Source organism: Mytilus galloprovincialis, chromosome 11, assembly GCF_965363235.1.
Source record: "Mytilus galloprovincialis chromosome 11, xbMytGall1.hap1.1, whole genome shotgun sequence".
Taxonomy (NCBI): domain Eukaryota; kingdom Metazoa; phylum Mollusca; class Bivalvia; order Mytilida; family Mytilidae; genus Mytilus; species Mytilus galloprovincialis.
The window spans coordinates 60,211,907-60,239,350 of record NC_134848.1 but is presented as its reverse complement, the minus strand read 5'-3'; the positions used below and the strand labels follow the sequence as shown (position 1 = coordinate 60,239,350).

Below are 27,444 nucleotides of genomic sequence, written 5' to 3'. Positions count from 1 at the left end.
CATGTTCAACAAAAAACATAAAACTTAAAAGTCATGATAGTGTTGCTTACTCTATCCATCTGTCCACATATACTGGTAAAAGAAGATGTGGTATGAGTGCCAATTTGTAAAAGTAAACCATTATAGGTCAAATTACGGTCTTTATCACAGAGGCTTGGCTCACACCGAACAGAAAGATATAAAGGGCCCAAAAATTTCTAGTGGTAAACCATTCAAACGGGAAAACCAATGGTCTAATCTATACGAGAAACGAGAAACAGTTATGAACCACATTAACTATAACGATAACCACTGAACATCAGAGTCCAGTCATTCATACACCAAAACCAGAGAACAGTCATTCCATTTATCTAATAATGCATATCCTAAAAGGGCTCTCAATACAATATCGCTGTCAACACTTATATTCCTAACATCTATGATATGCGTTCATATATACATATATACATGATAATGCAAGAAAGTCATGCTGGTCATATTGAAGGAGTAAAACAAAAGCTGGTCAGCTTGTAGACTCTGAGTCAGACTGATTTGTGTTTTATTAGCCTAAGGGTGATATGCCTTCCTGTGATCTAGTGACTCAATGTATCAGTAAAGTATAAAGCGTGGTATATTTATATTTCATTAACATGTTATTCTCCTAATTATGTATGTGATATTTGCAGCTGAACGATAACCAAAATGCAATCATTCAATGCACTTTTGGGGCATTTCACTTTCTCTAAGCTACTGGCTAAAGCAGGTTGAAATTCCAACATAGCCTAGTGGTCAATCCATTTGACATTAACTTATTTCTCTGTTATAGTAAAAGTCGTTTAACGCTATATAAGAGTGCTATTTAGGGTTCAATTATTTATCGAATGAGAATGCAAGTCGTTTTAATCATAGCAAAGTGAATTTGAATGCAACCTGCAGGAAATCGAAATCTATTTATCTTACTTCTATTGTTTTCAAAGTGTGGTACAATTCAAAATGACAATACCATACACTATTTAACTTGAGCATTATACGTACAATACATTAGTTCTATATAAATGTACATGTCCTGATCATGCTTGAAATAGTTACCACTGGACGTTAATTAAGCAACTCACAATCAATCAATCATTAGAAATGAGGTAATAAAGCATAGTTCAAACTCGGTTAACACGCTCCGATCCATTTTACAATGCAACATAGTCGCACTGACTTAAAAAAATGAAATCTTAAATCTTTTTCATCGTCCGTTACGACTACAACTTGCAAGGCCCGTAGTCGGTAAAATATTTAGTGACGAAAAATGTACTCGGTATTTGATATAATTTGAAAATTACGAAAACCCTCCTTCTTAAAACATAACAAGAATGTGTCCCAAGTACACATATGCCCCACTCCCACTATCATTTTCTATGTTCAATGGAACATGATTTGGGGGTGAAAAGTCTAATTGGCATTAAAATTAGAAAGATCATATCATAGGGAACATATGTACTAAGTTTCAAGTTGATTGGACTTCATTAAAAACTACCTTGATCAAAAACTTTAACCTGAAGTGGGACGAACGAACGAACAGACAGACGAACGAACGGACCCACAGACCAGAAAACATAATGTCCTTCTACCATCGTAGGTGGGGCATAACAGAAAACATTATGCCCCTCTACTATCGTAGGTGGGGCATAAAAATAGGAGATGTATGCATAATTTAAACCGAGATGTCATTACTATTCATAAATGTGAATAACTACCGGTCAATAGTCAGTAAATACCATAAGTAAGTTATAGAAACTAGCCCCCTGTAAGTCAATACCATACGTAAGTTATAGAAACTACGCCCCTGCAAGTCAAAACCATACCCAAGTTATAGAAACTAGGCTCATGTAAGTCAAAACATACCTAAGTTATAGAAACTAGACCCCTGTAAGTCAAAACATACCTAAGTAATAGAAACTAGGACCCTGTAAGTCAAAACATACCTAAGTTATAGAAACTAGGCCCTTGTAAGTCAAAACATACCTAAGTTATAGAAACTAGGCCCCTGTAAGTCGAAACATACCTAAGTTATAGAAACTAGGCCCCTGTAAGTTAAAACCATACCTAAGTTATAGAAACTAGGCCCCTGTAAGTCAAAACCATACCTAAGTTATAGAAACTAGGCCCCTGTAAGTCAAAACATACGTAAGTTATAGAAACTAGGCCCCTGTAAGTTAAAACCATACCTAAGTTATAGAAACTAGGCCCCTGTAAGTCAAAAACATACGTAAGTTATAGAAACTAGGCTCATGTAAGTCAAAACATGAAACTAATTTGAATAGTACAAATGTACGATTTGTGTATACAGCAAACTGTCTATTTACTTTTAAATTACGATAGCTTTCTTTTGTTTTCTGTAAATTTAATATGTACGCATTAATGCTTCATAATTTCTATTGTGATTTACATTTAATACAATGCACGAATTGTTTAAGAATAGAAGTAGATTTTTTAAAAAGAAAGAACAAAATGAATATTTAAAATCACAGATCTATAAAATATTTCTATGGCTGCGTTGGTAAGTATGCTTTTCATACTTAAAACAAATATTTATTTATAATACGATTAGTAGTTGTAAAATTGTAAAATATCCATTTTCAAAATATAAATTTTTATCATTGCTATTTTCTTTGAACAGATCAAAAACGGAATGTATTCTCATTTATTCACACTATATTTGGCCTCTGTTTAATTTTAAAATAAAACGTGTGTGATTATTGCAATAATTTTAGTTTTGATGTTTGGATACAACACAGAACAATATAAGCAAAAAAAGAACCAAAAAAAACGCGAAGTTTATTTAAGAAAATCCGTGTACACATTGAAAGACCCAATCTGGCATGAGAACGCAAGCCGAAATAAAAAGTATCAAACATTAAAACGACAGCACGGAAAGTTAGAAAAAACAAGGATCTAGATGTAGCGTCTATTTCCATTCTGAATGCTATTGCTTCGGAAGGAACCTTTTTATAGATGTTCTTTTTTTAATGAACACTTTCTAGCAGGTTGGAAACCTATTTTAATTTGACCGCATTTCCATCTTCCTTTTAGCCCGTTTAGTCATTTCTATGCAAGTCTATAATATTGACTATTTTTTCTAGACAATTTTTTTTTCTATCTACATAAATAGCCATATTGTTTCGACACAAGTCTTTCGTTTAGAACCGTATGGTGACCTCCAAATGTATTTGTCTCTGTTATTGTTTCGACAATATCTTATTGACTCTTGTCCGACATTTTCGTTGATTCATTTTAAAATACGGAAATACAAAAAGGGCAGCAACACAATGACTTACGAGCCTTATTTGCTACTCTAATATTATAATTGATTAATTATTGGTTGCTTAATGTCCAGTCGCAAATATTATGATATTGTGAAATATAAACATTTGATCTGTTGTACATCTTATAAATGGAAGTATACAATTGTTTCTTGGTGTGATTTCCAGACTTGTCTTCCATTTGTTGATGTGTTTGAGATTTTAATTTTCTCATTTGAAAATGGACTTTCCAATTTGAATTTTCCTTGGAATTAGGTATGTTTGTTATTTTACTTTTTACATAAAAGAAAACAATAGGCAAAAAGGGAGGGCTAAAGGGTTAAAAAAAAAAAACAAGGAAAAGAAAAAAATAGACCAAAAATAAGAAAAATAGCGAGTATTTAGAAGCTAAAATATTAATGATAGAGAATAACAGATAAAATTAAACAAATAAAGAATAAAGAAACACGTTCTAAAGAAATTTTGGACACCTATCATTCATAACCTTAAACAACAAGTAACGCATAAAAAGACATATAACTATTTCGTCTTTAAATACATTTTAACAAAAGTTGACTAAGTGTAACAATTTATTTTGGATAGTGTTACCCTATGTGTTTCACGTGAATGCATCGTTAACTTAGATCAATTTAAACAAAATATACACTTTTATATATGAATGTTAATTGCATGCACAAATATTCAATAAAAAACAGTAACATTTATCAAGGTTAGTGCATCATTTTGCAGAATGCTGTCTTTGACAAACTTTTAAGAACACGACACTGCATTAAGATGAAAGCTCAAATGAAAGCCAAAAATTGTCATACGTGTACTATTCAATTATAGGTTACCGACTGAAAGATTAAGTGAATGTGCTTACAGCCTTAGATATAGAAAACCTCCTTCTGTATATCTTTAGAACAAGTTGTGTTTAAATTTATATTTTGCTACAGACGCGCCATTCGACCGCACAGTTGACATTACATCATTCAAAACTTGATTGCACATAGGGCATATACACCGCTCGACCAATTCTGTTGATATTTTAATATAATATCATACATTATACATTCTATTCTGCATCTTATAGTTTTATCATTAACTGTTCCAGCGTTATGAACCTCAGTTAATTAAAAGTGAGAATTTCCTCGGGTCCGGATAATAACTTACTAATATGCCGCAATATTTTAAAATTAAAACACAGTGTCATGGATTATAAAATCTAGGACAAGTGCGATTTTGATGGGTTTACCATTTACGGTTCCAGAATAATGTCCTTATATCTATAAATGCACAGAATAAAAATTGGGTTATATAGTTATCAAAGGTACCAGGATTATAATTTAGTACGCCAGACGCGCGTTTTATTACACATTTTTATAATGGATTGATTGATGTTTGTTTTACGCACAGTGGCATAGCGCAAATATTTCATGTATGTTCTTCACTGAAAAGTAATAAGTACTTGCTTTTTTCTTCCAGCTTTATGCCGTCAAATGATCTTTAACTTCTTTGTACCATGTAACCATACTACCTCACCTAAATGGATGATTATGATGACGAAGACTACAACAAAACGCCGACGCCACAGAACGGAGGACTGAATTTTTTCAGCAGGAACAGTAGCCGCGCTTCGAGTTCAACTCCCTCGAATAATCTTTTTAATAAGACAGCACGTGAACGCACAGACGCTTCTTCTGCATCTTCACGTGCATCTGGAAAAGTTGGTTTCCAAGCGAACGTACCACCACGCGGCACTAACTCACGAGCTACACCAATCAATTCGGTTAGACGATCTGTAAGTTTGCGTACAGGAAGCTCCGCCGCGAAAACATTACCCGAAAGGAAAGCAAGCGGACGAAATAGTGTCATAGCTAAAACCACAGACGATATCAAGAAAAAGAGCACAAACGGAAGAAACAGTGTCTCAAATAAATTGGAATCTGATAATTCAAAACTTGTTCTCGATTCAAACGCTATAAACTCATTGTTCTGTGAACCTTGCCAACAACAGTGTATAGACGTTAAGGCAGAATCATATTGTAAAACCTGCGAGGAAGCATTATGTGATAGCTGTGCTGGAACGCATAGAAATTCTAAAATCACACGTGATCACGCAGTGCTATTGTTAGACGATATGTCCAATCCAAGACCAAAGGCAAGAGACGATCAGTACCCGTCAAAACCAGGCAAGCCCGAGAAAGTTTCTATTGAATCCACTACATGTACTATAAGCTGGGAGCCGTCTACAGGCCCTGTTGACTGTTACGAAGTTAGATATAAGATAAAGACTTCTAAGACATGGTCCAAAGTACAGACGGAAGGCCCACAGTGCATGTTTACTGTTCAAAACTTAAAGGGAAGGACAGCTTACAATTTTCAGGTGCGTGGTATTGCCGGATCGATTGAAGGGCCGTTCAGTTATGTCAGTGAGCCATATGAAACTAAGGTTTCTTTAGCATGGAGATTGATGCAGTCAGCAAGGAAAGTGGAGGACGGGAGTCCCGCGAAATATAAACTGGAATTAGACGAAAAACTATCAGCAAGAAACGAGAAGGCAAAGACAAGAAAATGTGTACTTGGTGAGTTTGGTATACAACCGTTTTGAATTAATTGAGAATACAATACAGAAATAAGTTTAACGTATAGTTTCTTTAATTTTACTCATTCACCATACAGACGAAAATATTCTGCAAAGAATTTCCATTCTCGTTTCAATTTTTGTATTGCATTTATCATAATCATTTTTATCGGGCTTATGTCGGTATGTGCATATTTTTATTCGTAAGAGTACAAAACCAACCAAATATATTTTAATCTGCTTTACTTCCAGTGGTATACATGTTTCATGGATATTTCCGTACATGTTCATTCGGACACCAATAGTCTCTCGTTGTACATGTGTAAACAGGGTGTATAGTATTCATTCTGAATCATTGAAACTCGATAGCATTATCTCACCTACACTTGTGATAACTGATACTTGTTCAGTGTGGACAGCGCGTCTGCAATCACCTTTTCCATATTTACTAGGATAGACTGAACTATCGTAAACCCCTCGTCAAATTTCCATTTTTAAGTACTTTTAAGCCAAATTGCCACACGTTGTATACGAAAATTAGTGTTAAGTTAAATAATAAATGTGAAGTTTTTTTTGTATTTATACGTTACCAAAATGGGTAGAATGGTATAAAAGAGAGATAAAAAAGTACCGAACTCCGTGGATAATTCAAAACTGAAAGTCTTTTATCAAATGGCAAAATCAAAAGATAAAACACGGCAAATGAATGGATAACAACTGTCATATTCCCGACTTGGTACAGGCATTTTCTTATGTAGAAAATGGTGGATTGAACCTGGTTTTATAGCTACCTTAACCTTTCACTTGTTTGACAACGCCTAAAATTCTATTATATTGACAACAATGCGTGAACAAAACAAACAGACGTATATAAGGTAAAAATGTTCAAAATAGGGATACATCAGTCAACATTGTGGTATAAGCCGTTTTTTAGTAAACAATCAGAAGATGTGGTATGAATTCAAATGAGACCACTTTCATCCAGAGTCGAAATGACGGTGATGTAAGCAAAAATATGTCACTCCAGGCCTTCCAAAATGAGCAAAACACATATACCCTATAGTAAGTTATGTAATGATAAATTAAAGATACGTCATTTTTAAATTAAGAAGAAAGACATACGACAAAGATTTTTCCCAATCAAAAAGGGTGGACGTCCTTTACTCCACTGTTGAATACGCCACTGATAAATCCAACTCATTGAACTGCAATAATGACGTGTTTTTATATTCTAGGTAATAAACGCCTTGGTGTACAGGTAGGAGAAAAGACTATCATGATGGTGGGCGCCACTGGAGCAGGAAAGACAACTCTTGTCGATGGCATGATTAATTTTATCACTGATGTTGCCTTAGATGATGAATTCCGATTTACTATGATAGATTTAACGTCAGAAGAAAAAAACAAAGAAAGCAACCAGGTAAGGTTCTGAAAGAATTTTCAAGAAGGTTTCTCAAGGTGTATATCTTTGAATCCTTTTTTTTAAATTTTATTTTATCAATAATCATACATTGTGTTTCTTATGTTAACTAAAACACTAGAGAAGTTTTTAAAAACCCATACTTGAGTAGATAAAATCAACAACAGAGAATAACTTAAGATTTTAATACATATATTCGAGCATTCAATAATGAATTGTTGAAATGGTGAGGGTTGTTTATTGGTTGCGTTTTATTTTCTAGATCTGATTAATAGTAATCTACATTATTTTTTTGTTGTTGTATAAAAAAAGAAGATGTGGTATGATTGCCAATGAAACAACTCACCACAAGAGACCAAATGACACAGAACATTAATCATGATAGTGGAATAAAACTGTTCTTGTAAGTTTGATATATAGGTTTTACTATTAAATAACTGTAATATTTGCATATTTAAGGCTATATCTCAGACTGAGTGGATAACATGTTACCAGATCTGTCATCAGGAGGGATGTAAGGTACCATTCAGCGTCAACATCATCGACACGCCCGGATTTGGTGACACACGTGGTATAAAGAGAGACGAAGCGATCGTGGAACAGATCCGTAGTTTCTTTACCACCCCAGGCGAGATTGGAATCCAGACATTGGACGCAGTTTGTTTCGTAGTCCAGTCGCCATTAGCTAGGCTTTCGCCGTCACAACGTTATATATTTCACTCAATTTTATCGATTTTTGGCAAAGATATTGTAGATAATATCTTCGTTCTAATAACATTTGCAGATGGAAACATCCCGCCAGTGCTCGCGTCGCTGAAGGAAGCGGAAGTACCGTTTAAAGAACATTTTTCTTTTAATAACTCTGCACTGTTTGTAGATCCTACCAAGAATAAAACCGCGCCAATGTTCTGGGAAATGGGACAAGAAAGTTTTGACATTTTTTTCCGAAACTTACAAACTGTACAGACAAAAAGTTTACAATTGACAGCAGAAGTCCTTGTCGAACGACGACAAATTGAGCTGAACATAAAAAGTTTACAAGAAGAAATAAAAGTTGGTCTACATACATTACACAGAGTAGAAATTGAAAAGAAGATTATAAAAGATCACGAGAAAGATATTAATGCGAACAAGAATTTCATATTTACCGTTCCCCAAGAATACTTTGTGAAGGTAATGTTACCACCGGGCCAACACACCACGACATGTCTTCGGTGCAATCGAACATGCCATGACGACTGCACGTACCTTGACAATGACGAGAAACACAAGTGTTTTGTTTTCAACAAACGTGGCTTCTGCACTATTTGTATCGAGCATTGTTACTGGCGTGAGCATGTCAACTGCAATTATATTTATCAAATGAGAGTACGTCACGTGACCGGGGAGTTAAAGGAATTGCGACAAAAGTATCAAATTGCATCGAATGAAAAAGAGAAACACGAAAAGTTTGTTAAAGCGGTAACCGTCGAGCTGAACAAACAAGCAAATGAAGTTTGGAATAAAATGAAAACGGTGAGAAAAAGTCTTCAGCGTCTCTCTGAAATTGCTCTACGTCCCAACCCGCTTACCGACGTCGAGTATGTTAAGCTTCTGATAGAAAACGAGAAAAGGGAAGCGAAACCTGGCTGGCAAACACGAGTTCAAATGCTGGAAGAATTGAAGCAGCGTGCGCAAATTATTACTGAAATGCCGGAAAAGAAAAGTCAACTATGGGAAACTGTCAAAGCAAAAGACTAGAGTATTGTTTGAAAAGCACTCATAGAAACATATATATGTCCTTTTGTACACAAGTTTTGCTGTATCACATACTATTTGTTTGTATTTTAGAAACAAAAAATATCACTAGTAAATAATTTATATTTTATGTTTTTTTTTAATGAATATCTACTATATTGTAGTTATAAAATTTTGGTATGGCAAAATCGATATCAATTAAACGTTATAATTATGGAATTTGTGATGTTAAATGCAAATGCATAAAAATTGTTAAAAAACATATGACAAAGTCTGGTTCTGGGTTAACAGTATACAGCTAGAATAATGGCATACATATACAGAATAAAGGTAAAAAGAATAACGTATAGAGAAAAAAAAAGCCGCCTTTAAACAACATTATAGAGAATGATTGAGAGCAAATACATAATGCACACTTAATTGAAGACATGCCCTAGATTCAGACCCTATGGCAGGAGAATATAGCATGTATAGTATATGAATTGAGAAAGGATGAATTTACACTTTACAAAATCGAGTGTTTTTCAAACTGTTTGTATTTACTTCTGTCATGCTTAAATAGTACATCGCCTTTTTGTTTAGTTGTAATCTCATTTTAATCATTACGAATCTATAGGCACAAACTCAATAAACTGTAATATAGAAGATTAAATTCAGTACAACATCTGCTTAAAAGAGGGGCGAAGGGACATCCAAACGGCAAACAGATCAGTAATTCGAGTCTTTATGTTGGGACAATAAATACCCGGCAACGTCCACTCTTTTTTTTTGTTGGATGTATTTCTATTTGTATCCATCTGATGAGTTAAGCCTTTTTCAACTGATTTTTATAGTTCGTTCTTATGTTGTACTGTTATATCACTGTCCCAGGTTAGGAGAGGGTTTGTATCCCGCTAACATGTTTAACCCTGCCATATCATGTATGTATCTGCCTGTCTCAAGTCAGGAGCCTGTAATTCAGTGCTGTCGTTTGTTGTTGTGTTACATATTTGTTTTTTGTTTATTTTTTATACATAACTTAGGCCGTTAGATTTTCTTGTTTGAATTGTTTTACATTTGTCATTTCGGGGCCTTTTTATAGCTGACTATGCGGTATGGGCTTTGCTCATTGTTGAAGGCCGTACGATGACCTATAGTTTCTGTGTCATTTGGTCTCTTGTTGAGAGTGGTGTTATTGGCACTCATACCACATTGTCTTTTTTATATTTATAAACAAAAGTACACAAAACACAACATAGAAAAATAAAGACTAAACAACACGAACCCCACCGATATCTATCAAAACGAACCACAGATCTCATACTGAAATTACCCAGAAATCTGCTCATAATAATGAATTATACAAGTCGAATTCACCGATTATAAAGATTAAGACGAAGAAAGGAAAATTGTTGATCATGGTATTCTTTGTCAGTAAGTCGAGTATTACGTATCTTTTATTTATAAAACAAAGTTATCTTGTATGTCTCCTTCACCTAGGGTTTGTTTCTACTAATACGTCTTACAAATATACAAATCTGTAGCTAACTTCCTTAACATGTATATATATACTCTATAGATATAGGAAGATGTGGTGTGAGTGCCAATAAGAAAACTCTCCATCCAAATAACAATTTAAAAAAAGTAAACAATTAAAGGTCAATGTACGGCCTTCAACACGGAGCCTTGACTCACACCGAACAACAAGCTATAAAGGGCCCTGTTCTTTCTTACGTCTCTCATAAACATATTACTCGATATGAATACTAAAGTTACAATTTGCGTGTTTGCTTGTCTGTTTGGTAAGTAAAACTTATTATGATAGTTGTGTTATAGATGATTGAGATTGTAAGGTTGTTCTTGTAATATATATAACACCCGTTCCATGATTTTTCAAATGAGAGACAGACCAGAAGAAAACTTTAAAATGAGCACTACCTGATTTATATACTGTCTAAAATATTTGGTAAAGATTTGGGGAAAATTTTATGATCGTTTTACCAATCATATTAAAGTGGGATATTGTTTCTCGTGTCGTGTCAAAGATTCAATTTTTAGATGGAATTGAAATCACTAATCTAGATATAAAAGTTTGTAATCGGTATCCAGTTGAATTATAGAAAATAATAGGTCCATCAAACAAAATCACGTTTTACATATATACGGTATGTACTGATTGAATATCATTTAATGTACTTTTATGCATTTAGTGAACTTAGAACTATTGTTTGATCGGTTGTCACGTGGGATTTTTCAAAGTTGAAAAAAATTAAAAGAATTCTAATAAAACATTTCCAGGGAGTGCAGACTAAAAAAAAATTATAAAGTCTGTCGTCAAGTACTTAAAAATATCGTTATTCGATCAAACCTACTACATGTATGTTGTTATGACTCACTAGAAAGGTATTTCACTTGACCCATATATTTGATTTTTTAGTACTGTGCGTTTTTTAATATTATGAAATCCCTGTAGCCTAAATATATACAAAAATTAGAATCTGAAGTGAGATGATGTATCACATATTTTTGCTTTATAAGTTTTCAAGACGGAAAAGTCAACTCAAACACGCCCAACATTGAAAGTTGCACTAGACTTCGACTATCTTTTCGATAAAAACTTTAGCCCATTTTCAGAATTTTCCCGAAAGAACTGTCGCCGGGTTCAGAGATGCAAATTAATGCTTAAAAAGGGTCAAGTTATTATCTTTTTGTGTAATTTTTATCGGTGGAATTTTTGTCTGTGTAATTCATGCTTATACACAAAAAAAAATCACTTGTAATTGTACCTTCCATAATCGACTATTTTTTGAAAGTTTGTCACTAATCTAAAAGTTTACCAATATTGCGAAGTTACATATTTTAATTTAAGCCATGGCATTGTCAGTTTATTTTCGATCTATGAGTTTGACTGTCCCTCTGGTATTTTTTGTCCCTTTTAAGTATACTTAATTAATTATACACCATTAATTAAACTCTTAAAGCCCATAAAACAGAAATTAACAATGAAAAAAATATGTTTTGGCGTTTAAAAATAGGAACGAAAGATACCAGTGGGACATTCAAACTCATAGTTCGAAAATAAACTGACAACGCAATGGCTAAAAAAGACAAACAGACAAAGAATATATAGTACACACGACACAACACAGAAACTACAGGCTAAGCAACACGAACCCAAACAAAACTGGGGGGGGGGGGGGGATCTCAGGTGCTCCGGAAGGGTAAGCCGATCATTCTCCACATGTGATAACCTTCATGTATTTGCCAAAGGTTCACATTATAATAATTATTTGAATATACTATTTTTTTGAATTTATCTTACAATGCATTCATTGTAAACGTCCAAAAAGCATTTCACATGGAAATGTACTGATATGAAACTATCTTATTTATATTTTGGATGCACTTTGAAACTTGGAGTTCAATTTATTTGTAAATTTGTTTTTAGCACGAAGGTTTAAATTTGGCGCGCTCCCGCTTGGTCTTGCAGACCCCAAATACCCAGCCTCGTTTCAGTTTGGACCATGCTTTCTCAGTAACTTGCTTATGGCTGCACGCTTTCATTTTTGCTAGCTTTACAAGTAAGGTAAAAAAATCCTTATTTGGTATATACTTTAACAAGATCATACTATGATAAACATAACTGTATATATGTAGTAAGTTTCAAGTTTATGTGACTAAACCCAAAAAAGAGACTGGGACGAATACAAAAATCAATAAAGTTGTAGTCTATATCATGTATATCGAAAGCACTTTATATGTGTAAGTTTGTGTTTTGGCATGCGTGCATTGGTATAATGGAAACATTTTATTTAAGCCTTTGTCATTGGCCAACGAGAAACGTGTATGACTTCAGGCGATTGTCAAGTTCTCCATTGTGAGGAAACTGGAAAAACTACCATGTGTGTTCAAGGCGTGTGCATTTGTGTGGAACGAACTACCACTAGTAAGTTTTTAAAATATCTTCAAGAAAATCTGAACATATAAAATGTTTTTAAATACTAGTCAATTATCTTTCCAAATAAATATTGACTGTTCATCTCAAGTTATCATATCAAACTTTCGTCAAAGAGGTTTTCAAAACTTTGCGAAAAACTTACTGACCTCATGTACTAGCACTGGTGCGTATGATTGAAGTAGTTGTGCGGTATAGAACACTACAACAGGAATTATACGACACAACAAACCTATATATTCATTGATTGGTTGTTATTGTTAATCACTACTTTAATCAGGCTTGCAAATATTATGGCTATCATGGTGCTCATTTTTTCTTATATTATTGGAGTTTTAGCAGAGAAGCATCGATTTTCTAGAGGAAAACTGGCAACCCTAGTCAATCAATTAATTCAGATTGAAACCAAACGCACCTTGGCATGGGCAAAGTTGTACATTCTTCAACAGCAGTCATATCTCTATACAATAGTTAAACATATAGCTTGTGGATAATATAAATGTGTGTATTAACAAATAGCATACAATTAATGTCAAGTTAAATATTTGATTGTGTATTATGATTGCAAATGGACTAAGAGAAGACTCATCAGTGACGTTCGAATCAAACACGTACAAAAGGCTATAATAAAGTTGAAGAACCATTAATGATCCAAAATATCGAAAGGTTTTGCTGGGGTTATCTGTTCCTGGTTGTAGAAAATCTCTAATATTTCAAAGTATATTCTAAGTTTTGTACAAAGACCATTTATAAAGGAGTAGGTCCGGTAAGGACCGATTTTGGCCTCAAATTTCAGGTTCATCTGACGAAAGATTTTGACCACTTTTTAAACACTTAAGTGTCTATTTTATTTGAATTAATTAGTTTATGTGAAAGATTTTAACAGATTTAGTCATTAAAAACGATCCGATTCAAGCTCAAATATGAAAAATCTACCTAATATGCCGAAAAATGTCACTTTTCAGATGGTTTTTGGTAAAAATGAAAGTGGCCGCATCCGTGTTCATCCTCAACCTTTATATATGTTATGTATTATCATAAAATACAACTTACATTTCAATATTAAGGATGAACACGAATGCGGCCACTTTCGTTTTACACGAAAATCGTCTAAAATTTAACTAAAATGATAGAATTATGAGGATTTCAGTAATTTAGCATGACTTAATGGTGCTAGTACCGGATATATGTGCATTGTATTGTCAAAAACAGCCCATATTTATATAGCAGAAGCATTTTACTGTCCAATAAATAACTAAAGGTTTACATTTTAACAATTTTGTAAAACTGCTATATTTTGGGGCCAAAAAGGGGTCTTACTGAACCTACTCCTTTGATCCTATCAAGGAGAATTCATGTCAACACAGAAGTTCTGACTAGGAAATTATGATAGAAAATACAATCCATGGAAAATCGTACCATATTGGAGATATATGTATACTACATATGCAAGTGCTGATAGAATGTTGCTATATAGAATTTGAAAGTTAACATTTGGGAAGCCGAAATCATCTCTTTTGTCATACAGTTTTGTTTTCCCTCTACGTCAATTTTTACATGCAAGTCAAGATATATATGAGACAGACTAAACTATGTATGTTGTATCCTTTATCTCAAGCTGATTAGATAATGCGTTAAAAAAAGTCACCAAACATTAGCATTTAGAGAGATGACATCATCTTTCTAGCGGGAAGTGAAGTTAATGGATAATGCTTACTTCTTTTCCTTCCTCCTCAGAAACTAAGTATGAAGTCAGCCTCATATTGATAAAGTCGCAAGTCGGAAAGATGAGTAGCATAGTAGGTTCAAATGTGTGTCAAAAAACACGTCTTCCAAACGTTACATGTACGTTGTCTATCAAGAAATCTAACAACTTCATAATGACAGTTTCAGAGAATCTTTTGTTTGAACCAGAGTTATGTTTTACAAAGTACAATATACCCCTCCCTTAAACAAGATTCATGTATATAAGTTGGCCTGTTTTATGAACCAAAGCAGGACCAACTCTTCAATTTATCTTTTAGTTTGAAATAGAACAAAAAAACTTTTGTAAAGTTTAGAAAGTCAAATGTTTTAATACAGTTGTAAGTCTGAGTTTGTATGTACTCTAAATGAATTTGGAATTTGTAGTTTCCACATCTGATTCACGCAACCTCTACGATAGGTAGTTTGACAATAAAGTTCAAACGCGGATTTGATTACTGATTTAGTTGATGTTAATAATTATGAAGAGGTTTCGTGGAGCACTAAGAAAAACCAGCAACATAACGTTGTATTTAAGGACACTTATGTTATTTATGAAATTAAACAGTATAGGAATATCCAGTTCTTTATCTAAAATTCAACAGAACAGAAAAAAGTAAAAACACAAAAATACTGAACTCCGAGGAAAATTCAAAAAGGAAAATCAAAAATCAAAAGGCAAAATCAAAAGTCCAAACACATCAAACGAATGGATAACAACTGTCATATTCCTGACTTGGTACAGGCATTTTCTAATGTAGAAAATGGTGGATTGAACCTGGTTTTATAGCTAGCTAAACCTCTCACTTGTATGACAGTCGCTACAAATTCCATTACATTGTCAACGATGCATGAACAAAACAAACATACTCAAAGAGTAAAAATGTCAAACATTGGGGGTACAACAGTCAATATTGTGTTATCATCTTAATATCACTACATAAACAACAAATGTAACAAAGTAGCACAAAAAGGCATACATCAAATTTAACATTCTCATTTTGCTTTTTTTATACGGCTGAATTTATCTATGTAAAGTCTACCCATAAATGATAGAAGGTTTTCATTACTGGTGTAAAATTGCGCGTTTGAAATTCGCACAGGTAGACATAAAAATAATTTTGTCGTATGACGGCATACATAAATGCAGACTCACGTAAAGTAGATATAACAAAAACCAGATTTAACAGTAAAAGTAATAATAATAAATAAAATAATGGTGTGGTTCAAAGTATGACGGGATACATAAGTACAGTTTCACGTCAAAACAGACTAAACAGAAAAAGTAGTCTTATTGAATAAAATAGTTTAGTCATTCATAGTATGTCAAGATCCTTAAGTAAAAGTAATATCAATAAATGAAATAATTTTGCCGTTCAAAGTATGTGGTTTTACGTAACCACAGAGTCACTTCTAATGAATATCTAAAAAAGACATATAAAAGAATACTATAATACGTAATTAAGATGATAACAAACGTCAGTACGCAAAATCTATACTTCAAGACCATCTTGTATTATTTGTGAAGTTGATACGGAATATTTATCAACAAGTTCTGGGTATCTTCCGATGAACTTTTTTAGAAAAAGGACGAGACGTTCTTTGACATACCCCTGGTTCATCAATTTTCTGCTCAGACACTGGTGACGTTTTACAAAGTCTGAATAGGAGCTGCAAGCTCTTGAATACCTAATAAGTTGGGAAATGTATATTCCATATGCAGGTGAAGTTGGTATATTACTACTAAGGTGGGGGAAATTGATAATTTCAAAATTAAAATCGTCTCGTTTGTCATAGATTCTGGTACTGAGATGACTGTGTATGTCAAATTCGAGGTATAAGTCTAAAAATGAGGCAGAGGAAGCCGTGTCTGTGGTCTCTTTAATTTCTAGTTCTGGTGGGTATATTAATGGAATCCAATCAGAAAAGTTCGGATTGTTAATGGAAAGAACATCATCAATATATCTGAAAGTGAAATTAAATAACCTGGCTTCTTTGATCTTCTTGTTTTTGACAAGTGTCTGAAGGAACTCCGATTCATATGAAAATAAGAAGAGGTCGGCAAGGAGAGGCGCACAGTTCGTTCCCATAGGAATGCCGACAATTTGTTGAAAAAGTCTACCTCCAAATTCAACAAATATGTTGTCAATAAGAAACTCCAGCATACTGATCACTTGTTCCTCTGTGTAGTATGTTTTACCCTTTTGTTCCTTATTAACAAAATATGCCTTATGGTATCCCAAAGTGATAAATTTATAGCGTATGCTACCATTTTTATGATGAAAAGCATTGTGAATTATTTCTTTTAGACGGGTTTTCAATTTCACATATTGTTATCCAGAATTCCCTCCTTGGTAAGTGTCGTGGTAGTATATACTGATTTCTAATGAATTATCAATACCTTATGTATTATCAATCAGTTAATGTTATGTGTTTCCTGCGTGGAAAACAAAAATATTTCTCACAGAAGTTAGTCAGGTGTTATGCAATATGTGAATCATTAAAAATTAGTGTAGCATGATTACAGGCATTTAAACAGATAAATGATGTGATTCAATAAAATTTTTATTTGTAGCTTGTACAACTGATGCAGAGTGTGATGCTGATGCAGATAACTGTGAACATCAACGTGTTGCATACTGTTATGATGGCCATTGCGTTTGTGTTACATTTTTGAAACAGAAAAAAGAGATAAATCGCCCTAGTTAAATTTTATACAAGTTGGCAATCAATAAGATAATCACATTAATTATATATATGTAATATAAAGTTATGACAGTTTATATATGTCTTTGTTTTTTATTCAGTGTTTTTAGATTCATTTTTTATATGACATTTTTATAAGTCTTACTCAGTATGAAGTTGATATTTAAGACAAATAGGCAAGCCCTATGTTTGATTTTGTCAGTTTTAATGGACTCTTTTTTCTTTTTTTTTATTTACTTTTGAGTTTTGTATTTTTGATTACTTAGGAAAATACAAAACGGAACGTCTCTAATCAAATGGCAAAATCAAATGATAAATCACATCAAACGAATGGACATTTGTCATATTCCTGACTTGGTACGGGCATTTTCAAATGTAGAAAATGGTGAATTGAACCTGGTGTTATAGCGCTAAACCTCTCACTTGTATGCCAGTCGCATCAAATTCCCATAGATTTACACTGATGCGTGAACAAAATAGACATAATAGGCAAAACTGTCAAAATAGGACAGCATTCATCACCGTGCTACAATCTCAATCAGAACAAAAACAAACAAACAAACACTTTGAATCCATTTTTGACAAACATACATAAAAGACTCCTAATGCAGTGAACTCTAGTTACTTGTTATATCAACATTTATTTTGAAAACTAAGTCAATATCATATTTCCAATGTTTTTATCATTACATAGTTTTGACATATCATTGTCACTCACTAAATTCGATTAATGGAAATACAAAACGTTACTTATATAATTATGTGCTTTCATGTTTAGCAAAGAAATCCCATCTTTTTATCTGAACCTTGTCTATGTTTGTTTTTACCTGTCCGTAATCTGAAATTCAGTGGTTGTCGTTGTGTGTTTTCCTGTCTATTATATATGTATTAACGAAAGTAGCTTTATAATAAATCAGACAGTTTATTTTTGAAAATAAGCATTATAAAAATACTAAAGTTTAAGGTATATTCACAAAGTGAAAAAAGATAAAACTTGACAAATTGAAATGTTAGAATATATCAAACATCAAAACGAACGGAAAAACATCACTTGGTACAGGCATTTCCCGAAAAAAAATTGTGGTTTAATTTTACAGCTAGCCTACACTCTGAATAATCTTATCCTTTTGTTTTGTGTGACAGAAAACAAAGTTAGGAAATTTAGAATTCTATAAAAATATAGAGATGAGTTGTAATTTTGATTGCCAATGAGACAGTAATACCCTACAGATCAAATGATCGACAGATGAAACATTACTTTTAAAAGATCAAGGTTATACAACATTGCACCTGCAATTAATATAATTTTATTAAAAATATATAAACTCATCAAAGTTACCAGGATTAAAATATCATTTGATACTAAATGATTTTTGTTTTTGTGAAACTCAATCAAATACAAAATGCTAATGAAACTTTCCTCATTGCAATTCAAATAATGTTAAATGTCAAAAGACGTCAAATTATGTTCATGAACGAAACGTCGGAAATTAATTTTAACAGAGCGATCTATTGTTCAAAATACCACTAACTCGTACCTGGGATTACAGAAAATACAGGAAAGTAGTATATAATAAACAATAGTTTCTACATATACCTGTAACTTTGTGAATCATTAACATTTTTTGGTGATGTTGGTGTCAAATGTAAGAATAAGTACTCATACAATATGAAATTGAAATAGGAGAGCATATTTTGCCTATTGCATAGATTAGACCAACTGTTGTTGTACTAACAATTTTCCAAGAATTAGTGAGATCTTATATACATGTATATGCAAGAAACAAATGTTCAATATTTCGCCAGCTGGCTCGATAGGATATAGTTTTAACATAAAAAGACTGTCACTTTATTTAAAATCAAGACAAAATAGGTATGAATGCTTTAAAAAGCACAACATAACATAGAATGCAATGGGCAATGAATGAGTAGGTTTATATGTCTTGTTTATGTATTTGATGATGCAAATATACTGTAAGGAAATGTCCACGAATGCCGTCCATGAAAATAGATACTAAGGAATATAAAAATAACAATTGACAATCTAACGACGAATGTGAAAAAAACTTGACCAATTTATTTTTATCGGTAGGTCAAGTATAACGTATGGATTTGTACAAAACAAGATTTTCCTGTATGTCACCTTCACCTAAAGTTTTTATACAACTCCGTCTAACAAATGCAGATAACTTCCTATTGATGTAAATATACTGTTTTTTTTTCTTTACGTCTCCCATAACTAAATTAACAAATATGAATACCAAAGTTACAAAAAAAAAGTAAAATCACAAAAATACTGAACGTAGAGGAAAATCAATTCGGAAAGTCCATAATCACATGGCAAAATCAAATAACAAAACGTATCAAAAACGAACGGACAAGAACTGTCATATTCCTGACTTGGTACAGGCATTTTCAAATGTAGAAAATGGTGGATTAAACCTGGTTCTATAGCGCTAACCCTCTCACTTTAATGACAGTCTCATCAAATTCCGTTATATTTACATTGATGCGTTAAATAAACAGACACAATAAATAAAATAGTCAAAATATGGGTACATCAGTCATCATCGTATAACAATTTTAAAAGGAACAATTTAACAGAACACAATTGTCTTTCTTGTATGTCTATTTTGTAAGCAAACATTTTTACACTCAGTTTAATAACTTCTTATTTCATCTGCATCGCAAAACTATATAAAAAAGAAGATGTAGTATAATTGCCAATGAGACAACTATCCACAAAAGACCAAAATGACACAGACAGTAACAACTATAGGTCACCGTACGGCCTTCAACAATAAGCAAAGCCCATACCGCATAGCCAGCTATAAAAGTCCCCGATAAGACAATGTAAAACAATTCAAACGAGAAAACTAACAGCCTTTATTATATGGAAAAAAAAATGAACGAAAAACAAATATGTAACACATAAACAAACGACAACCACTGAATTACAGGCTCCTGACTTGGGACAGGCACATACATAAATAATGTGGCGGGGTTAAACATGTTATCGGGATCCCAACCCTCCCCCTAACCTGGGACAGTGGTATAACAGTACAACATAAGAACGAACTATAAAAATCAGTTGAAAAAGGCTTTACTCATCAGATGGACAAAAGTACAAGTGGACGTGGCCGGTACTTTTACATCCCGACACAAAAAGACACAATGAACAGATCTGAGAGTACTCGTAGTTATCTGACAGCTAGTTCAAAGCCAAAAACAACTAATAAAAAAATCATGCATCTAAGACTAAACTATCAATCCGTACACGTCCAACATCCAATGGATTTAGTGTAAAGACGTTATAAACAGCCAAAGAAAAACATGATTTTGTGCAATGCCAAGTTAAGGTATCGACAGTATGTAAATCATCTTTTGTGATCTAAGATAATATTTGAAACATCCTAAAGACATACATTGCAAAACTGTAACATGTTCAACATCTAAAGTTTATATCAGTACGATTCTGAGATGAGATGTTCCTGGGCCCGTTCCTCGTCACAATATGATTTAATGTATTCATTCTACAGGTTATTGATGCATACACACTCCCGATCAAAACAAAACTGTACAAAATCCGAGAAACTGACGTACCGTCACTTTGGAGAACAGAGAAAGAATGAACGCATGATTATTTGAATGATGAAACTACTAATCGATTCATCGAAATATTATGACGTTGTTAGCAAATAAATTAGAGACAAACATTGTTATTTATTATAGAATAACTAATCAAAGAATTAAAATAAAGAAAAATATTCAACGAATGACCGAAATACACATTAATTCACGAATGCGCGTAGCGCATGAGTTAATTATCAGTGTTGTTCGGTCACGAGTTGAATATTTTTCGATATTTGAATTCTTTGATTAGTTATTCTTTTTATTACATTGGCTTTTTTTTATGAAATTAAAGTAGAAAATGTAAGGAACTATATCTTTTTCTACGCATTCACACTTTGTTTTGGTCCGACGTTATCGACGTCTTGACAACGCCTATGGTTGTATGATGTTACAGGAGTGAAATAACATTTATTTCACATGTGAAATTATCGGTTTTTATTTCACTGGGAAATCTATGTAATTCATTGCAACCAATGTAATAAAATAAATTATTATATACTTAGTAGTAAATACAGATAAATTGTATGTGTAATACAATCAATGGCAAGCGTGCTGTATCAGCCACCCGTGATGATATCGATATCAGCACGGTTGCAAAAGCTTTATCACACCTTTAATCTGTATGACGTCACGTCATCGATTGCATCACTGTTGCAAAGGCTTTATCAAATCCCTAATCTATATGACGTCATGTCAAACCTATAATCTGTATGACGTCATTTCAAACCTATAATCTGTATGACGTCATTTCAAACCTCCTTATCTGTATGACGTCATGTCACATTAAAAAACATCTACTTGAGGTATATGTATATCTCACAAACATGTTTAACCCCGCAGCATTTTTGCGCCTGTCCCAAGTCAGGAGCCTCTGGCCTTTGTTAGTCTTGTATTATTTTAATTTTAGTTTCTTGTGTACAATTTGGAAATTAGTATGGCGTTCATTATCACTGAACTAGTATATATTTGTTTAGGGGCCAGTTGAAGGACGCCTCCGGGTGCGGGAATATCTCGCTACATTGAAGACCTGTTGGTGACCTTCTGCTGTTGTTTTTTTCTATGGTCGGGTTGTTGTCTCTTTGGCACATTCCCTATTTCCATTCTCAATTCAATATAATAAAGTGTATATGATATGGCTTTTTCAATATCACAAACCGTATCAACCCTCAACCAATATAATTCCTCGAGCAGAGCTCTTGGGATTATATTGGTGTCTCGGGTTGATACGGATGCGATATTGAAAAAGCCATATAATATTCTCTATTTAAACGATACTTTCGAAGTATTATGTCAAAATGTTTCATCATGTTCATTGTTAATGTTGATGACCATTTTATTATTTCGTTTTTCTATGTACGCTATTTAAGACTTATGCAATTTGTCTTAAAGTGAAAGAACAGGAAAATTTATGTGACGTATGCACTTTGTATCCAGAAGAACATTACAAGGAAACGTAACAAATTCATCATTATTATTCTATTGTGTATCGAGACAAAATGCCTCTTTTCATACGCTATCTTGTCTAATAGTACAGCAGATGAGGTAAAGGTTTCAATAATTGCAGAGGAACACGAAAAGGGTACAGTGTAATGTGAACCTACTATGAGCTATTGGAACTGTACGGCTGACTTGTTTAGAACTTGTTATTTTGTTTTATTTGCTTTTAAACGAAATAAAGTCGCACTAAGAACTAAGACCGAGTTGAGTTTACTGGATGAACGTTTTACAAACGGACTTTGTCTATTTGCACACGTACATTTAAGTGACGCCCGACCACACCACGATATAGTGCGATCCTAATACGTTCTAAGTACGGCAATTCCTTTCGCAGTACGGCCATGAAGCATTAAGTACGTTGCAAATCCATCTTATATGTAGAACCCATAACATTATATGTGATACTTACAACATTATATGTTGTAAGAACCACATAAAATGTTGTAAGTAACACATATTATTTTTATAGTACAACATATAATGTTATAGGTAACAAATATAATGTTCTTCGTGCCACAATTAATTTTGTTAGTACTACATTTCATCATTTTATGTTGAGTAGTGTTGTTAGTACGATAATGTAATATCTGAGTGAAAAAGTACGTCTCAAAAAGAAGAGTATGTACAGGATCAAAGGTGCATTCGCAGACAAGTGTTAGTTAAACAATGATATTTTTCCTCTAAACAGGATGTGACGTACTACGTTTTTGGTTTTATAACACCTTAAGATGATATGAGTGTCTTTCGCCATCTTGGGTTGTAAAAGAGCAGAACATCTTAGATCAAGATTTGCAATCAAGTCAGCAAAGGGAGTAGGTCCAGTAAGACCCCTTTTTGGTCCCAAAATATAGCAGTTTAACAAAATTGTTAAAATGTAAACTTTTAGCTATTTATTGGAAAGTAGAATACGTCTATAACATAAATATGTGCTGTTTTTGACAAGACAGTGCACATATATCATGTACTAGCATCATTAAGTCATGCTAAATTACTGAAATCTTCACAATTTAAGCAATTGAGTTAAATTTAAGACGGTTTCCATCTTTAATAAACAGAAGTAGTCACATTTGTGTTCATTCTTGATATGTAGATGTGAACTTTCCATTTCTAAGTAGCAACATTCATGCAGCACCTGCATACGGGTTATATATCTCCCAATTGATACGATATTCCCGTGCATGCAATTCCTATCATGATTTGCTTGATAGATGGTTGCTGCTCACCAGGAAGCTATCAAACCAAGAGTTCCAAATGGTGAAGTTGAAATCATCCCTTCGTAAATTTTACGGACGCCATCACGAGTTGGTTGACCGTTATGAAATAACCGTTTCACAAATGTCCCTTACGTCGTAACTACAATCCCCTTCCCTTTCATAAATGTTACCTACCGAATTAGACTATTTACCGGATTCGTTATCACATAAGCAACACGACGGGTGCCACATGTGGAGCAGGATCTGCTTACCCTTCCGGAGCACCTGAGATCACCCCTAGTTTTGTGGTGGGGTTCGTGTTGTTTATTCTTTGGTTTTCTATTTTGTGTCATGTGTGCTGTTGTTTGTTTGTCTTTTTCATTTTTAGCCATGGCGTTGTCAGTTTGTTTTAGATTTACGAGTTTGACTGTCCCTTTGATATCTTTCGTCCTTCTTTTATGGTATATTTGATAGATTTTTCATATTTAAGCTTAAATGTGAGCGTCTTGAATGACTAAATCAGTTCAAATCTTTCACATAAACTAATTGAATCGACTTAAGTAGACACTTAAGTGTTTAAAAAGTGTCCAAAATCTTTCATCAGATGAACTTGAAATTTGAGGCAAAAAACGGCCCTTACCAGACCTGCTTCTTTCACGAGGAATGCAATTAATTAAGGTGAATGAATTTTAATTTTAAAGAACAGATTTATAAGATTGTAACTAATAACTATTAATATTTTTACAAACGTAAATTATTTTTGCTTTATCTGCAATATTTTTAAATAATGCCAATTAAGGGGAGGTAACTCTGAAATGGTACATTTTCTAAAGTAAAGGAATCTTCATTTCTTTTGATATTCTTAAAGCATTTTCTTAAAGTACTAAAGTGACATTTTTCCTGTATAATCCATACACAATATGTCATTTTTTCACAACCTGAATCTTGAAAAAATGCCCGGTGACCTATTAATTTTATTAAATTTAGTAACATATCACAATATGTACTTCGTTTTTGCAAAATATGTTTAAATTCTATCATTTTTAATTTATACTCCCATACCAACTTAAGCAGAAATGTTGTACAAAGTACTTGGTCGTCGCATGTTTGGATCCTATTGAATTATTTTGTTGTTGAATAAGCATGCATCGGTGTAAAAATTAAAAAATCTTACATTTCAGTTTTCATCACAGGAGAGTCATGTAACAACGTGAGCGGATGTGTCTACACCAGATGCGTAGGCCAAAGAAATATCGCTTGTGTTACCCACTTGTGCACTTGTGTGCGTGCCCATGGTAAAGTGTTTTACTCTAAATATAGTTTAATACTTTGAAATAATATTATCTACTGCATAAAAATTGACCTTGTTTAAATAATCAACAGTGTCAAAAAATGAGTTATTTTCAATACATCCTTTACGGGTTTAAGTTTTGACACTGGCTTGTCAACTTAGGACTGAATTTACAATTTTTTAATATGCAGTAAGATAGTGTTTAATTATTTTATATAATTTGTAAACATGTTATCTTTTCTCACAACATCGACAGTGAGTGATTACGTTTTGTGAAACCCAGAATTGTGTATCTCCTCTTATATTTTACTTGTCCGCGAACTATGCCATTTTTTTGGCGAATTCAGTCACGTTCAGTTTACTTTTGATATTTTTTTTGTATTTAATCTATCAAACGTCACATATTTCGTGTTGATTCGTTTTTTTTCGGTGTTTTTTCTTCATTGTTTGATTTCTCAATGAAGAGTAATCCTGCAAGCTGATATATAGGATATCGATACACTAAGATTAAAAAATATTAAACCTTTTTAAAGATATATAAGGGTACAGCTAATAATGATGAACATAAAATGATAGGATTTGGAGGGCATTTATAATTGTGACAACCCAATAACACAAAAACAAATTAGATATCTTACAATCTTCAACTGGTGCCCATACAATATTTTGTTTGGAAAAAATACTTTTGGAGATTATTTTGATGTTAACAAATGGCGTCGAATTGTATGGCATAGTTTGTTTATGCGTGATTTACATTTTGTATGTATTTTCCCTTCTCTCCGACTGTAGGCTTTCAATATTTTACTAGCAGGAAAAAGTTCAAAATACATGGCAAACAATGGTTAGAGGGAAGATGATCCTGCAATTTAATTTCTGACAATAGACTAGGCTTTTCAGCAAAAAGTATATATTTGTTTTGTTTATTTTTTGTAGCATGTAAAGAAGACATGGCTTGAAAGATATATTGTCATCCAGAAAAAGCACATTGTATTCGTGAACGTTGTTCCTGTAGCCCACATTAGCAAAGTTTGAACCAAACTAACATCATAATATCACATTATTATAATATGGACCAAAGACATTTGTGTTTTTAAATATTGCTTATGTCATTATGTTATTATATAAAAAAAGATAGAACCTGTTAGATACTTAAAGTTCAGTTCAAAAAGAACTTCATCTTAATCTAATCCAACAAACAAGCATACACCTATGTATACTTTTTATTCATATACATGCATAACTGTATATAGAATGTATTAAAGGCAGTAGATAGTTATTTTAACAGATGAAAACTTTGAATGACACATGAAAATTCAGGTGAAATAATGACGTTGTGATTGATTAAAACCCGACATGACCACTATGGACCCGGGATTTATTCAGGAGATTATATCAAAAAAGGGGCATCATGACGTCACGTCTATTATTATTGTTATAGAATTTCATGTTTTCCTTTATATATTTTATAAAGAAGTTGAAAAGAAATTCCGTGTGCGATACGTTCGGTAAACGGTTGGCTACTGATCATCTACGGATTCATGGAGGGTTCGTAAAATCCATAGGAGATTCCTTCTATGGCCTCACGCCAAGTTTTATTCTAAAAGAAAGTCCTGTTTACTGTCTTAATCTTCAGGAATGTACTGCTTTTGAATTGATATACTCCCGTAAACTAATTATCCGACAGCTTTTCGTATGTTGTTACCTTAACCATGACACCTTATTTAAGAAATTCGGCAATCGCAAATTGTAAGTGCGAAGGGAAAACCGTAATGAATAAAGACGTACACAAATATGGAAGACACGTGGAATGTGTATAATATTATGAAACAAAAATGTTAATACATAAAATCATTTACCAACTGTTTTTATTAAGTTAAATTGACAATTGGTAAAGCATAGACCATATACAAAATACCAAATGAACAACCCTGTATGATATTAATCATTTTTTACGTAAACTTCGGCAACAAAATTCGAATAATACTAAGAAGACAAAGTTTCCGACCAACATTCAAAGAATTTAATATTTTTGATTTAATCGAGTCTGCTATGACGATATATGAATTTCTAAAACCTTTAGTATGAATCAGATGCTATATATCATGCGTACTGGAAATATTCTTTGTTGGTTTTACACTAGTGTTTTGGGGGTCCTTTTTAGCTTAATGTTCGGTGTCAGGCAACGCTCCGTTTAAAGGCCGTACGTTGAGCTATTATATTACAAATAGTGTAACACATTGTGTCTTGGATGGAAAGCAGTCTTATTACTACTTTGAAAAGTATTTTTCTAGTGAGCTTTTCGACATCGACATTAAGTTAACCAGTTTTATATATAACTATATTTAAATAACTGGTTAAAAATGTTAAACTTAATGTAATTATAAATTTTCCATATTCATTTCTTTTGGAACTTGACTTCTTTAAATTTGAAATG

At 33.0% G+C, this 27,444-nt stretch overlaps 2 protein-coding genes across 2 annotated transcripts; both read left to right on the top strand.

The window, feature by feature from the left end:
- Window positions 1-4,762: 4,762 nt before the first annotated feature.
- LOC143052510 (uncharacterized) lies at window positions 4,763-9,126 on the top strand. Its single transcript, XM_076225557.1, has 3 exons — window positions 4,763-5,857; window positions 7,092-7,276; window positions 7,736-9,126. Exons 1-3 carry the CDS (start codon window positions 4,819-4,821, stop codon window positions 9,014-9,016), a joined length of 2,505 nt encoding a protein of 834 aa, XP_076081672.1. The 5' UTR covers window positions 4,763-4,818; the 3' UTR covers window positions 9,017-9,126.
- A 1,540-nt stretch (window positions 9,127-10,666) lies between these two features.
- On the top strand, window positions 10,667-17,473 carry LOC143052512 (uncharacterized). Its single transcript, XM_076225559.1, has 3 exons — window positions 10,667-10,794; window positions 12,810-12,938; window positions 17,266-17,473. The coding sequence occupies exons 1-3, from the start codon at window positions 10,752-10,754 to the stop codon at window positions 17,397-17,399; spliced, it is 306 nt and encodes a 101-aa protein (XP_076081674.1). The 5' UTR covers window positions 10,667-10,751; the 3' UTR covers window positions 17,400-17,473.
- Window positions 17,474-27,444: the final 9,971 nt, after the last annotated feature.

Excerpts from the sequence above, each read along its gene's own strand:
- LOC143052510 (XM_076225557.1), top strand. The coding sequence starts at position 4,819 with ATGGATGATTATGATGACGAAGACTACAACAAAACGCCGACGCCACAG. Across the intron at positions 5,858-7,091 it reads GACAAGAAAATGTGTACTTG|GTAATAAACGCCTTGGTGTA; the intron begins GTGAGTTTGGTA and ends TTTATATTCTAG. Across the intron at positions 7,277-7,735 it reads AAAACAAAGAAAGCAACCAG|GCTATATCTCAGACTGAGTG; the intron begins GTAAGGTTCTGA and ends TGCATATTTAAG.
- LOC143052512 (XM_076225559.1), top strand. The coding sequence starts at position 10,752 with ATGAATACTAAAGTTACAATTTGCGTGTTTGCTTGTCTGTTTG. Across the intron at positions 10,795-12,809 it reads CGTGTTTGCTTGTCTGTTTG|CCTTTGTCATTGGCCAACGA; the intron begins GTAAGTAAAACT and ends ATTTTATTTAAG. Across the intron at positions 12,939-17,265 it reads TGTGGAACGAACTACCACTA|CTTGTACAACTGATGCAGAG; the intron begins GTAAGTTTTTAA and ends TTTTATTTGTAG.